A 14,783-nucleotide genomic window follows, 5' to 3' on the forward strand; every position below is an offset into this window, starting at 1 on the left:
ACCCCCCCCCCTTACCATCTGCTTAGATTGGAGTAAATACGGTAATATCTTCTACAACCTGCTACTGCTGCTTTGGCAGCATCTTACTTTGTTCTCGCGAATGACCATCGTAACGGTGTGCAGGTGACCGAGGAGAAGTTCACGGCACCATCAACATTCGAGTGCCAGATGGAGTGGATACAGGAGCGCCTTTTGCCGAAGGTGCCAAGCCAAAAGGGAAGACGTCGGGAGTTGTCTGTACAGGTGGTCAAGGTGAGCTCTGTCTCTTCCACAGCGACAGCTTTTTGTTAGAGGTGGTTACAGATGAGCAATATTCCCTGTCAAGCAGCTTTGGTAAAGTAGCTGGGCTGGTGATAGTATCATTCTTTCATTACTGGCCAAATGCAGATTCCAGAGCACTACATTTGAGTTTTCAAACACTGCCACTTGCAAACTAATGTTGTAATTCCCTATCTCTTGGCGCACTTGGTATTTGCGAAACTACACCAACCTCTATGCTAATGCTAGATGGTAACCTACATAAGTGGTACAAAAGTGAAGGCAACTCGACCAATTTATCTCTTGTTTGATGTCTTACTGGTGCGAACCAATGATGTTCCCCCTGAAGTGCTCAGGTTGTTCGGTGGTTTCATCCCATTGAGAGGACGCCTTCGGAGAATATGCATGTTTCTTAGTCAGCACTTGTCCGTGTCGGCTTTTTTTGTGCATTCGTGTTTATTCCGGCGCTGTAGAAATTTTCTTCACAATGAACTACCAACTCGCCCAAACATTCACTTTAGTTGGGAAAGGAACACGTGTGTAATCCGCACAAAAAAAAAAGTTTTTAGAAAATTGGGAGCTAGAGTCTTTCGTCGGACACGACTTTAGAAGTACGCGGCATTTCCTCCTCAAAGGCAGACTCGCACAAGCCTGCAGCAATAGGTGCACACTCCGGACTGACATCATGAGCCGAAGTGCCGGTGACCCCTTTGGAGAACATTGCTGAGTGCATGAGTGGGACTATGTCTTTTGTCTGCGCGTCTGCCGTCTGAGTGGGGCCTTTCCGGACTTACCATATATTGCCGATTATAAGTCGACCCCCCAACTTGCAAGCCCTTCTAGGCAAAAAAAAAAAAAAAAGGTTGACTCCGGACACAGCCTCATCCTGCGGCCATAGCTCACCAATAGGTTTTTGAGAAGAAGGAGTGATGCGAAGAAACAGTTATTTGCCCGTGAAACATTTCTTACGACTCATTGTCGCTTGAGAGAAGCTGTCATTGCCATCGTGTGAGCCACTGCTGCTGCTGCTGCTCGCCGTCAGAAGGGGTGCCGGTGGTAGTGAGATGCCGCACGTGGAAAATGCTGCATGGACCAGGTCGGTTGGCAGTCAATAACAGGCATTGTTGACCCATTTCGCCACTTCACTCAAAGAAGCGCGCTTCAGCTTCCCTGTCGGTGTCTTTGGGTTTTCTTGTTGGAGCCATTCACTGTAGAACGCGCACATGCGGTTTTTGAATGGCTTATTGAGAGCCATGTTAAGTGGCTGGAGAATAGGTGTCAGTCCGCCCGGAATGATGACCAGCCTACGTCCAAAGTCCACTACTGCTTTCTTCACTCGACCTGTGATGTGGCCGTGGAAGGAGTCCAGGATGAGCATGCTGCGGGGCTTCAGCAGTGCACCCGGGCGCCTGCACCGCACGAGACGAAACCATTCGAGGACAGTTTCGTTACAAAATCCCTTTTCGTTCACCTGCACGATAACTTTCGGCGGAAACTTTTCTTCCTTTGGAATAGTTTTCCTTTTGAACAGAAAAATTGGGGGTACTTTGTGCCCGTCGGCCATACAGCACAACATGACAGTAGTGAAACGGTTGTGCGTGTTACCCATTATCAGCAGGTGAACCTGGCGCTCCCCTTTTCCGGACACGGTCCTCTTGCTAAGCATGTCAAACCATACAGGAGTCTGGTCGGCATTGCCTATTTGACCCAGCAGGAATGAATGCTTTGCCTTCAGGTCACTCACGTAGCGAAGAAACGCGTACAGTTTTTCTTCGTAGGCTTCGGGCAACCTTTGGCACACAGTTGTGCGTCGTCTTAGGCTCGGGCCGTTCCGTTTCATCAAGTTCGTAACCCATTTCTTGGATACTTTGAACTCTGTTTACGGGATGCACATATCCTTCGTGACACTACGTGCTTTTGCTTCAACATCATCGTAGTAAACACTCGGGCTCTTGCTTCTCTGGTCGTGAACCCAATCTCGAACTGCCTCCTCAATGTCAGGGTATCATCCAGACTTCGGTCCGCGAAAGAAGCGACGTGAAGCAGCACACGCGAAGATCTTGGTCTTTTGTTTTCTCCATTCCCTCGCGCACTTTTCCAACACATCGAACTTGCGCCCTGCTGCAACGTTGCTTTCAGACTCTGCATAGAGGATCGCTTGCCGCTTGGAAGCAGCGCTGTACTGTTGCAGGCATAGCGGTGGCATCTAGGCATCTGTTGGGCAGCGTCGCAAATCGCACACACCACTGTTCACAAGCGAAGCGAAATGCAGAAATGACAAACAGGTGCGAGTGCAAAAAGATGCGAAGACTCTTGTGGGCGCATGCGACTGCTGCCTCTGCAGCTGATCTTATCGATACGTCGAATAGCACTTGTGGAGATAGGTTTAGCGCAAAGCTTACCCTACGAGGCGACCGGCAAGGGACGCGACGTTCTCCACTGCCGTAGCGAACAAAGACGCTACGGCCGGGTTCGTCGACTCCGGCACGGCGCAGAAAAGGCACTCGAGGCAGGATGTCAACAAACAACACGGGTTTATTAACCCAAGATGCAGCACAGTACAACAGTCACGGGCTTGCAGGCCATAAAGGGAACTCCGCAAGACCGATCGAGTACGCTTGCCAGCGACGCTAAGACCCTAAGACTACCACACAAAGGGCAGCGGTCGAGCACACGAACGAGAAGCCGCCTGCTAGAGCAGCTCGTCAACCTCTCATGCTAGCCTGAGAGCATCTGACGCGGGCAAGCCCGCGCCAGACAGAAGCGAGCTCAAGGGGGAAGGGGGGTTGTCACTGGCGGCCAATGAGGACAGGCGTTGCTCAGTGACGTAAGCTAGCTTGGTGGCGTGAGCATGTCGAGGCATGCCCGGACGCGTGCCCGCGCGCCGGGAAGCCGACGCATGGCTCGCACCAGACAAAGGGGCCTGGCGCTGCCGCCGTGGTCTCGCCATACCGCCGATTAATGGCGGTCCCCGGCGCTCGAGCCGCGCGGGGCCAACAAACGCGCTAGCTGGGGAACGAGGCGCCAAAGGAGAGGGTGCGCAGCCTGTGAAAGAGGCTGTCAGAGGCCAAGTGGCAAGGTCAGCTCAGCCGCAAGGGGGCTGGCCAACGGGGCAAAGTCCAACAGGGGGGGTGTCGTCTTCCCGGAGGTACAATTCCATAGGTCGGCCATGGCCACACAAAAGTTACACCGAAAGTTCCGCCACAAGTTCCACCACCGGGGAGAGCCCACCGCCGGGAAGAAGGTCCACAGCCCAGGATGAACGGGGTCAAGACTGCACAAGGGCGGGCAGCCAGCCCGCTTGAAGCTCACCGGACTGGAGAAGTTGGTAGCTGGGAACGTACGAGGCGTGGCTGCCAGTTGCGTGCGGCAGCCAACCGCCGAAAGTCGCTGGGACGGGGGCCACACAGGAACGGCAGGCAGGAACAGCAGGCAGCCAGGAACGGAAGCCGGAGCGACCACGCTCGGGCCTGGGCCAAAGCTTGAGTGGTCGGACCAGCCGCCGAGGGCGGCTGCCAGGTGGGAAAGGCAGGGTGGAGGTGGTGGCTGCAGGCCAGAAGGCAGGAACCAGGCCACAGCAGGAAGGACCAGGGAACAGCAGGCCAGCTGGTCAGGAACAGGCTGGTGGCACGGTAGAGCCAGGCACAGGGAGATGACAGGGCGATGCAGGAGTGGACAGAAATGCCCCCGGCATAGCCGACTTGCCAAAAAGGGGTGCCTGCCTGACAGTGCTGCCCAACAAAAGGGGGCGCTTGCCAGGTTATGGCTTGGACAACACACCAGAGGGTATTTTCGGCCAAGAGGGCCTTCTACCACTTCCAGACGTGTGCCACCGCACCTTAGCGGTTATTCTCCATTCACTGTCATGGTATGGAATAAAGTCCAGCTACCTGTCAGTGGGAGAAAGGTTGGTTAGGTGCTTTTCCGCAGGTTGTACCGATGGCGTGGCTTGGAGCCAGCCTTCTCACGGTTTTCCTGCGGTTCGGTGACCGCCTCCCCCTCTCCCAAGTCGCTGCTGCGGGCAACGAAAGGGTTTGAGGGCGGCTGCATGAGACCGGGGGCTTGCCCGCACGAGACTGCACGCATTGCCACACGTGGAGTGAAGAGCGTCACGTTTAGTGCCTGGTCGGGTAGCAGAGCGGCACAACTTTCAGAAAGTCTTACGGCCACTCTCATGTCCGGCCAACCGCGAGTCGTGGAAATAGTCGAGGGTGAGTTTCCTTAGACTGCGGGGTACCCCCACCTTAAAAGACTCCTGGGGAGCTTCCTCTGGTGGGATGTGGAGCGCAGGAGAACTCCGCCGGCGACAAACAGATGCGAATCCAACGTGCCCGCAGCAATACCAGACTGCGTAAACGGCACACGGCGCCGACAGCAATACCAGACTGTCAATACGCGCCCGCTCCTTGGGAGCACGGCTCTTGGAGCCCAAAACGGATCGCACTGCTGTGCCTTTGGTATCTCTTCTCTGCTTAACAGGATACCGGCTGAAGTGACGTGCTCACCCGAGGCGGTCGACTCAAAAGTGAATTCACCGTCGGGGTTCGCTCCTTTCGACCCATTGGAGCCAGAGGCCCCGGAGTCTACTCGATGCGATTGCTCTTGGGAGTGGCGAACACAAGTGTCACACCGAAACGGGGGGCACGCGGCAAGGCGTGAGCCACGACGTTTGAACTCCCTTTCCGGTAGCGCACAACGAAGTTGTACCGCTGCAAAGTCAACGCCCAGCGCGCGAGGCGGCCCGAGGGCTCGCGCAAGCGCTTAAACCAGACTAGCGCCATGGGGTTCGTTTCCTCCACCAATGGCACTATGTTGACATAGCAGTGAAGCTACCGGCGAGCGAAATCTTGAGTGGAGTTTCGAACTTAAAAAGCAGCGGTAGCCACTACGAGGGTTGCAAGTGGTTGTAGGGCGCCGAAAGGGACGACCCCGTAGCCACCGCTTGGGAAATCATTCACGATACCCGTGTGCGCGAGAAAGACGCGACCGAGAATCACGGGCAGCGAAAGACCAGGGAGATGCACAAAGCGCTGTCGGCGCGCGCGATTCTCCCAGCGCACAACCAACCGCGAAGCGCCGCACGAAACAGCGGTTCTGCTCGCGAGATGGAAGGCAATGTTTTGCCTGGAGCCCTGCCGCAGTTGTGTGCAGCGGCTCCGAGGCAGGCGCCGCCGTTCGAGGGTCGCACGCCTGTTCTCCGCCATGCACGCAAGACATAAAGGGGCCAATAAACGGCACGGAGAAGAGTAGGGTTTCCGCACCGACGCAACCGACAGATGCATGATGCCTCATGCGACAGGCAAACGAATCGACAACGGAGCACGGTGGCTCACCTTTGCCGAAAGCGTCGCCAAGGCGCGCATGAGGAAAATGATCGTCGGAAAACGCGGCGACGGTGTCGCCTATGCGAGCGGCTCACGGACGACACTCAACCCTTTACGCTCATGACAATGATGGGCCAGCGAGCGTGTGAATGCCAGCACCATGTGGCCTAGGAAGGGACGCTCCGGTGCGGCGGTTTGGTCACTCAGCTGCGCTGCTAACAAAGAAAGGCCAGCGAGCGGAGACGACGCATTGGAGAGGCCCGAAAGCACGTGCTCCGCGTGTGTCTTGAACAGCTGAGAAAACCCGAAACTGGCTAGGCTAGGACTGTAGTCCACATTCGAGCGGTCATCACCAAAGGAGGCCCCAAGACGGGATCTCTCCCGGTGGCCGAAAGCCGAGGGCCGCTAAGGTGAGCTTACCTCGTGCTGCCGGCGTCGTCCGCATCGAACGAGATCAAGCCCGTAGCCACGGGATCAAGCAGGAACGAGCGCCTCGAGGGGGACTGCTCTGATGCCATGCCGAAACCAAGTTGGGCGCCAGTTATGTGGAGATAGGTTTGCGAGACGCTTACCCTACGACGCGACCAGCAAGGGACGAGACGTTCTCCACTGCCGCTGCGAACAAAGACGCTACGGCCGGGTTCGTCGATTCTCCAGCACGGCGCAGAAAAGGCACTCGAGGCAGGAGGTCAACAAACACGGGTTTATTAACCCAAGATGCAGCACAGTACCACAGTCACGGGCTTGCAGGCCGTAAAGGGAACTCCGCAAGACCGATCGAGTACGCTTGCCGGCGGCGCTACGACCATCACACAAAGGGCAGCAGTCGAGCACACGAACGAGAAGCCGCCTCCTAGAGCAGCGCGTCAACCTCTCGTCAAGGCCTGAGAGCATCTGACGCGGGTAAGCCCGCGCCAGCCAGAAGCGAGCTCAGGGGGAAGGGGGTTGTCACTGGCGGCCAATGAGGAACGGCGTTGCGCAGTGACGTAAGCTAGCTTGGTGGCGTGAGCATGTCGAGGCATGCCCGGACGCGTGCCCGCGCGCCGGGAAGCCGACGCATGGCTCTCACCAGACAAAGAGGCCTGGCGCTGCCGATTAACGGCGGTCCCCGGCGCTCGAGTCGCGCGGGGCCAACACGCACACACGCACACACGCACACACGCGCACACGCACACACGCACACACGCGCACACGCACACACGCGCACACGCACACACGCGCACACGCGCGCACACGCACACGCGCGCACACACACACGCGCACACGCACACACACACACGCACACACACACACGCACACACACACGCGCACACACACACGCGCACACACACACGCGCACACGCACACGCGCACACGCACACACGCGCACACGCACACGCGCACACGCGCACACGCACACGCGCACACGCACACGCGCACACGCACACACGCGCGCACACACGCACACACGCGCACACGCACACACGCGCGCACACACACACACACACACACGCGCGTGCGCGCGCGCGCGCACTAGCTGGGGAACGAGGCGCCAAAGGGGGAGGGCACGCTCGATTCCCACACACTGAATCCAAGGACGACGACCTTTCGTCAGACCCCACAGATAAGTCAACTTTACAATTCGCGTATAGGTTGACTCCGATTATAGGTCGAGCCTCGAACTTTGTAAGGTCATTTTATGGAAAAAAAAAAAAAGTCGACTTAAAATTGGCAATATATCCAACTATAGAAGAAAACGCAAGTTTCAGTATGCAAAGGTGACCTCATGGCAGTGCTTCACAGCTATGCGAGCAAGCAAGCAAGCTAGCTTTGCGACAATACACGGGGATCATTTTCAAATCCGGAAATTTTTGAGGCTGCCGGTTATACATACGGCAAGTTACCAGCAGAATATCGCCCTGTACCATAAATTTGTGCTTCCCTTTTCCTAGATTTTCCTGAAGGTGACTCGGGCAGTGTTCATGGCAAAATGGGCCACTTTTCACTTTGCGGAGAAAGCGCTGAGGTTCTTGGCACTGTGCATGGAGATGGGTGAGTCTGCTGCCTGTCTTGGTAGAGAAATTAACAAGTCTGCAATGTCGGGTTTGCGGTTATATCGCAATACTGAGTTGTAATTGGGTTTGCGCGAAACAAATGCGAATGAGACGTGAAACAAGGCAGTACTTCTTGATTTTCAATGCAGAAGTGGACTGCCTCAAGGAGGACATTGACCCAATACCTCCAGTCGTAAAGAAGTTCATGCGGGTCTTTGTGGACAATGAGCAGCAGGCTTCCACCATCACTGCCCTTTTGGAAAAGTTCGACTGCGTGGACGTCAGGGAGAAAAGCTCCTGCCGTAGGTTGCACAGGAGTTCGAAGGGGGATTCCGAAACAAATGCCACCGCTGGTGATGAACGAATGGTCACATCGGATGGTGCCGTCTCCGATTGACCCACCAAATCGCCAAACCTCTTTTACTTCACTTTTTAAGTCTCTACTTTCCTGCACCTGTACATACACATTAATAACATTTAATTTTTCATAGACGAAGCACACTTCGGGCAGAAAGTTTTTAAAGATTTTATTAATTTTAGCTTGTGAGGGATGTCACTTTCAAAGAAACTGCAGATTTATGTATGGAATAAGGCCAGTTAGTACATGCCATTACTTTTAATGCACAAGAAAAAGCACGCGAAAAGCTTGAGACAAAATCAAGCACTGACATTGAACTGTTACTCATTAGAAGTCTGAAGTTGGACACGCCAGTTTGTCTTGTGCTTTGCATTTGTTCTTGTGCAGTACAATTACAATAAATGTTCTTGACCCTTCTTAATGGGATGCAGATACTCGAAAGAACAGTACTAGCATAGGAAGTAGCTTTTGTGCTGTTTTGACCGTGCCTTGAAAACTACTCGTACTTTTACATAATATATGACGTGCCAGCTTCACATGCTTGCCTTGTAATGTATATTGAACGCTGCTGTTTTTAGTGTTATACATTGTTTTATTTCAAGACATTTGAAACCACAGGTTTGCATATGTGCTGTAATTTTATTTTCAAATTACTGTGCCTTGTGGGCTGACATTGTACAGATAATCTAAATCTTTATCTGTAAATAAATGGTTTTGAGATCTTTATGAAGCAAGGTTGTGTTCATTTATGGTGTTGAATGTAGACACATTAAAGGGGCCCTGCAACTATGGTGTTGAATGTAGACACATTAAAGGGGCCCTGCAACACTTTTTCAAGTAATTGTCGAATGGCTTCATTAAAAGAGCTTTACCTTATGAATAGACTGGCGCAAGAATTTTTAGAATCCGTCGAGTACAAGCAGAGTTCCATGGATTTGTCACACGCTTCAAGGGCTTTCTCTCTCCCTTTGTACTAGCGAGCGCGCTGAAAGCTGCGCATTGAGGGGATGACAAGGGAGCAAGATGATGCGTCCGTTCGTCAGTGTAAGTCATAACTGAGCACTTCCTTTTCTTTCTTTTTTTTCTTCGAACGTGGCTTATTTTCAGTGTGATTGCAAGCGCGTGGGCGGCCATGTGGCAGCGGCTGCAATAACCAGTGGCATAGCCAGGGGGGCACACTGGGCCCGTGCCCCCCCCCCCCCTCCCTCCGAATTTTTTTTTGCCATGACATAGAGCTCAAAATGGCACTCGATCACATCCGCTTGCCCAACCCTGCCTTCATATCAAGGTGGTGCCCCCCCCCCCCCACGAAAAAAATTATGCAGCTGTAACTATGCAGCTCTCGATGCTCAAAACAACCAACTGCCACTGACTTTACGAATGAATTGTAGCTGCGCTATATGTAATGTTTGGCTCGCATGTTCTTGGGTGCCTTGACTACCGATCGGCAGCATTTTGACCACGCTGAAAAAGTGCTGCTGGGCCCCTTTAAGCAGCTCGCTACAGAAGATGAGTGACCTCTGGATATTAGTGAAATACCGAAGGTCCAATAGAATGAGGACAACAGGTCCAATAGAATGAGGACAACAGGTCCAATAGAATGAGGACAACAGGTCCAACAGAATGAGGACAACAGGTCCAACAGAATGAGGACAAGAGATTGCGAAGTTCTGTACTGCATTAGCCGAATAAAATATGGCTTTTGCAAACATGAATGGTGTGTTAACTGAAAGAGCAGCAGTAACTGGTCTGACAGTTTAGTGTGCAAGGTGCCTTTATTGCGACAGCAATTATAGGAACACTGCGGGAGAAAATTTGGCTTCTCATTGTGCTGCGAGGATTGTTTTTATGAATGTATTGCAAATACAGGACGCTATCTCAGCCACTTTGCCGATGCTACAAACGCAGAAGAATAGCGATTCTGTGCTTCTGTGCTTGGCTAATCCCCACTCGCAACCTGTGTTCTCATTTAAACTGGTGCCTGCACCTTTGCGTTTTAGCACGCTGCTTTTCCAGTCAAGGTGGTCTGTTTTCTTCTGTGACGACAGTGACTGAGCACGTTTGCCACATTTCCATTACGGTTTCTAAACCACGGCTTCTCATGTTTACTAAGCAACCCGGACTACTTGCGGTTCTCTCAGGGTATAACATGAAGCAGTGAGGAGCCATAAATACAACCTGCTATAGTGGTCTAGTGGTTATGGTGCTGGACTGCTCACTCGAAGGTCGCAGTATCGAATGCCGGTCGCTGTAGTCGCATTTCGATGGAGGCAAAATGCTAGAGGCCCATGAGCTTGGCTTTAGGTGCACGTTAAAGAACACCAGATGGTCAAAATTTCTGGAGTCCTTCGCTTTGGCGTCCCTCATAACGTGGTTTTGGGACATAAAACCCCAACAATTATTAAATAAAGCCATAAATATAGGTTTGAGAAAAGCCAGAAGAATCTAGCTTACAGAAGTACACTTTCTATAATGAATGTGGCTTGCACTTTTCTGCTTACAGGCCAGAGATTGCTCACTCGTACTTGTGAATGTTCCCATTAACAAGCACGACAAAGCTGAATATGTTGTATTTTGACAGATTTCAGGGGCAGTGCGTTGCGATATGGGCAAACTGTTGTTGCAAGACGCATGCATAAATACAGGAAAAAAAACTGCAGAAAACGTCTGAATGATTGTCAGTCAAGTGGTATAGGAGCTTGATGGAAATGTACTGCCGGGACACTGACTATTTCTCAATGCCATCTCATTTCCCCTGCACCTGTGGTTACGCTATAGGATATGCTGTGGCCAGTGTGTCATGAAGGATCGTCTGTGCTGTGAAGTGCAGTCTTTTGAATCCTGCATTCACTTGCCAATACACGTATCATGCTCAACATGCACGTGTGTGTGTGTGTATATATATGTAGCTGGAACATGTTGGTGCAGCTTGGCTCCATAGTTGTCGTAACAGTCAGTCAGTCGGTCTGTCCAAAATGTTGCAAAATTTAGGGCTACAAGCATTCATACATACAAGAAGTGCCAATGCGAGAGCTTTTATTCTTTTTCTCCGCACACGTAAGCACAATAGAAGCAAGTATAAAAATCCAATTATAATTGTGCCCAGGGTGGGCCTTTCCTTTCTGATGTCGTACATTGAGCAGTGCTACCACTTGTATTTGGCTGAGGGTTACACAAAGTGCCAAGGAAGTTTGGCATAGAGATGAAGTCACAGTCAAGATAGCAGACATGCAAAAAATATTACAGGTTGACCACATATTATGAGCCAAGAAATGGTGGTGGAGAGAACTTCTGTGGTAGCGGACATGCGTGCAGACCATGCAAGAGAAAAGTTTCAACAGGTGTTTGGCGAAATTGGTGCTAGTGGTACTTTCTAAATTGGTGCTAGTACTTCACAAAGTGCATTCTTGCTTCAAAACATGGTGGCACAACTTTGTGGAACCTGTACACAGTGACCTGGACATTCAAAGTTTAGCACATTCACTGCATCATTAAGCTTGCCAAGTTGCACGTGGGTGTAAGCTTGGCAAACTGAATCGTGGGTCCACTCATTCGAGCTTGCTTCAAGTCTGGGTGAGAGTCCAAATGAGTGTGCGATTTCTAGCATTTACTTGTAAAAGTCGGCAGCACTTTTTGTTCGTTCTACGTGCCTATGCCTGCTGTTAATTTGCATTATTAAAAAGAAAACCAGATCTAGTTGGAAGCATAATAAAGAATCTGCAATTCAAAAGAACTGGGACTTAAACACATTCACTGAAAGAGCAACTTGCTTTATAAATATTTAGGCATGTGCGAATAGTAAATTTTAGGTTCGAAGCGAATAGTGATTTAGTCAAATTTCGAATCTAATAAGAATGGTATATATCACATATTATAAAGAAAAATTAGCATATTTGTCATGACCCAACTAACCTGCACAATATTTTTGTAATTGAAACAAGGCATGTGCAAACGTAATTCTTTTTTGTTCAAAGGGACGTGGAAGGAACTTTGAGCAAATGACAACCTGTAAAATACAGTTTTAAAATTTACTATACTTGGAGCATATAAGCCGGTATAACAAGCTTTTAAACTGATAAAACTATGAATTGATGTGAGGGTAATATGTTTATTTAGCCTTGAAGTGGGGCTTCGTGGCAGTGTGGATTTCTCCTGGATAGGTGTATCCACTGCAGAGAAATCACCTTTACAGGGGTCTACATGCAGTTTGTATATGTCTATTGGAAATTTCGAAGTATTCGAAATGAACGAATAATTTAAATCCGTGTCGAAGCAAATTCAAATACTGTAATATTTGTTCGAACGTTCGAAGTACTCAAATATTTGCACATGACTATCAATATTGCATCTGCTGCAGGTTTCTTGAGGACCAAGTTTTACAGAGAGCACTGATTCTGCACTGCCATTAATGATGCTTCAGTTTTATTTGCCAGACATTTACACCATTTCAGCTCTTTTCTGGCACTTAAACATAATAAAATTTGGGGGAAAGAATCAGTGGCACCAGCATGATAAAAGCGCAAAAGGCACACATATAGACATTACACCTGCATGTTTCTTTTGCTTTTCGCTTTTGCTTCTCGCTTTTCACATTAAACTTGTTGAGTACACTAGTACAGGCAAGCATGTTTTCAATTTTTGCTTGTTTAATTAGTTAACAGTGCCGGATGCATCATTGTTAAAGTGTTAATTCTGGACATGGCTTACAAAGTGGCCAACTAGCAACGCATGCAAAAAGAAAATTGTTAGAAGTATGGCTAAATGTGCAGGTCACTGGGTGCTTCTAGCAGGAATAAAATATGTATGCACAGGCCTCCAGTCATGACATCAACGCTGATTTAACCAAACATACGAGCAGCAAGCTTCGCATTTCACAATTTCGGCACTCCTCGAAGTGAACACCACATACTGCATTGTTCACGGCTTAAATGACAAGAGTTCTAACTTGTTCCTACTAGTCTTTTTCTAGGCACATTTGTTTTCCCCTACTTGGCATAAGTAAACCGAATGCTCAGGTGCACCGTAAAACCTGCAAAAGATGATTTGAAAAATATAGAAACTGCTGTTGTTGCACAAGACTTCCTTGCTATTTTCTGCAGTGGTCAGTGCACAACTACTCTACTCAGCAAGTGATGCCATTCTTTGCAGTGCTACAATAAAGGCACACCAGGCGAAGCGATTTCTTTCCCAAGGATTGGTACAAATTTCCGATGAGTACAGCACCTATGCTATTGCATTTTCAGAGCTGTGAAATCTGGTTGCCTTTCTGTGTAACATCTGATGCATGTTTTGATTAGCACTGTTGCATAGCAAAAACTTCCGAATGGCTTTGTCTCCTTGCACATTGGCACAGCATTGTTGACAATGTAGCTTCAGTAAACATTCACATCTAACAGGAAGTTGGGCTTATTGCTTCCATTGGAGTACATATAACTACCAAGCCCTCCAAGATTGCTTAAAATTTTCTACACGAAGACACCTAAGCCAAGGCATACTTCAGTATCTGTGCCCTGCTTTCTTCACTGTATGCAGTTAAGAGTTCAGTTGGGGTTCTATATAGCAATATTTCTCTTTACCCGCGCAAGCTTTTACATGGCATCAGCTGCATGTTAAAGAATATTTTCGTATACCTAACCTGTTCATAATTCGAACTGCCCAGACGCCGTGTTTCACATCTGTTTAGAAATTCCTGAAGTGATCCCGCTTTTCTGTGATAACCACTGCACTCTTCAATTTTTACTGTAATTTCGAGGACATTACCGAAAGAAAACACTCGCTAAAACATGAAACTGACAGCATGCCACTTTTACTGTGGCATCGAGAGTACACATAATTCCTTTGGAAACATGCTAAGCATCGCCATATCAGAATTGAGCACATACGACTTCCTATTTGAGTAGCACTGCACTCAACTATGCTGTGTGTAAATAAAACCTTCAACAGTCTTTAATATGTGTTCCTGCATCAAATGTAAGTCTGAAGTTGCGCCGCATTCTGCTTAAACTATTGCACTGAAATATTGAGAAATGCAGTAAATCACAGCAATGCTATAAATTTTTAAGCTGCTTCAATCTAGAGGATGAAAGGCAACCTTATAACTGCAGATTTTGCAAGATGTGTCAACTGCAATAAGATCAGACTTGCATGACACTCACACGTTCTGTAAATGTAAAATTGAAAAGCAACATTTCTAGAATCTATATATTATGCTGCAAGTCTACGCCGATGAGCACACCCTATTTGCACAAGTTTCACATCATTTGGCCTGCTGTTTAGAGCAAGGAACAGATTGTGCGGGTACAAAGCCTGTACATTTGTGCTATGGAAGTAGCTACTGTATACACCAAGCAGTGTAAGGTGAGAAAATACTCTTACATTTTCTCAGCAGAAAGTTACAAGCACAGAATTCTGGCAAGAATGATTATGGTGTGCATGTTTGTTTGCAAAAAAACTAGGTATTGCACAGCTTTTGTCAATAGTTTCAAAGACTATGCACCTGAATAGATGCGACTGGGCTGTGCACCGGGGCCTCTGTACTATCTTTATTACTTGACAAATAGCTTGTCACATGCCACAGGAGCACTGCAACAAAGACTGTCACTGAGCTCTAACACTTGAGTGGCTTTGAAACTTTTGATAAAAGCTGTATATTAACATCTGTGCATTAAGCACAGGCCTTATACATTTGTGCTTGAGCATGGCAGCCTGCCTGGTTGTCGAAATCCAGCAATGGTTACCAAGACCAATGGTTACCAGCTGTCCCAGTGTAGAAAACACTCCGTAAAAACGTGGATAAAAGATGTAATAAAA

The 14,783-nt window shown here is 49.3% G+C and overlaps 1 protein-coding gene across 2 annotated transcripts in view; it reads left to right on the forward strand.

The window, feature by feature from the left end:
- Positions 1-8,703, forward strand: part of LOC119393324 (condensin-2 complex subunit G2) — a 76,374-nt gene extending 67,671 nt beyond the window's left edge. For both annotated transcript variants that reach the window (XM_049416212.1, XM_049416211.1), the window contains 3 exons: positions 124-252; positions 7,514-7,613; positions 7,765-8,703. In XM_049416212.1, coding sequence (XP_049272169.1) covers positions 124-252; positions 7,514-7,613; positions 7,765-8,012 — 477 coding nt within the window. In that variant the 3' untranslated portion in view covers positions 8,013-8,703. The remainder of the gene's footprint in view (positions 1-123; positions 253-7,513; positions 7,614-7,764) is intronic.
- Positions 8,704-14,783: the final 6,080 nt, after the last annotated feature.

Source organism: Rhipicephalus sanguineus, chromosome 5, assembly GCF_013339695.2.
Source record: "Rhipicephalus sanguineus isolate Rsan-2018 chromosome 5, BIME_Rsan_1.4, whole genome shotgun sequence".
NCBI classification, from domain to species: domain Eukaryota; kingdom Metazoa; phylum Arthropoda; class Arachnida; order Ixodida; family Ixodidae; genus Rhipicephalus; species Rhipicephalus sanguineus.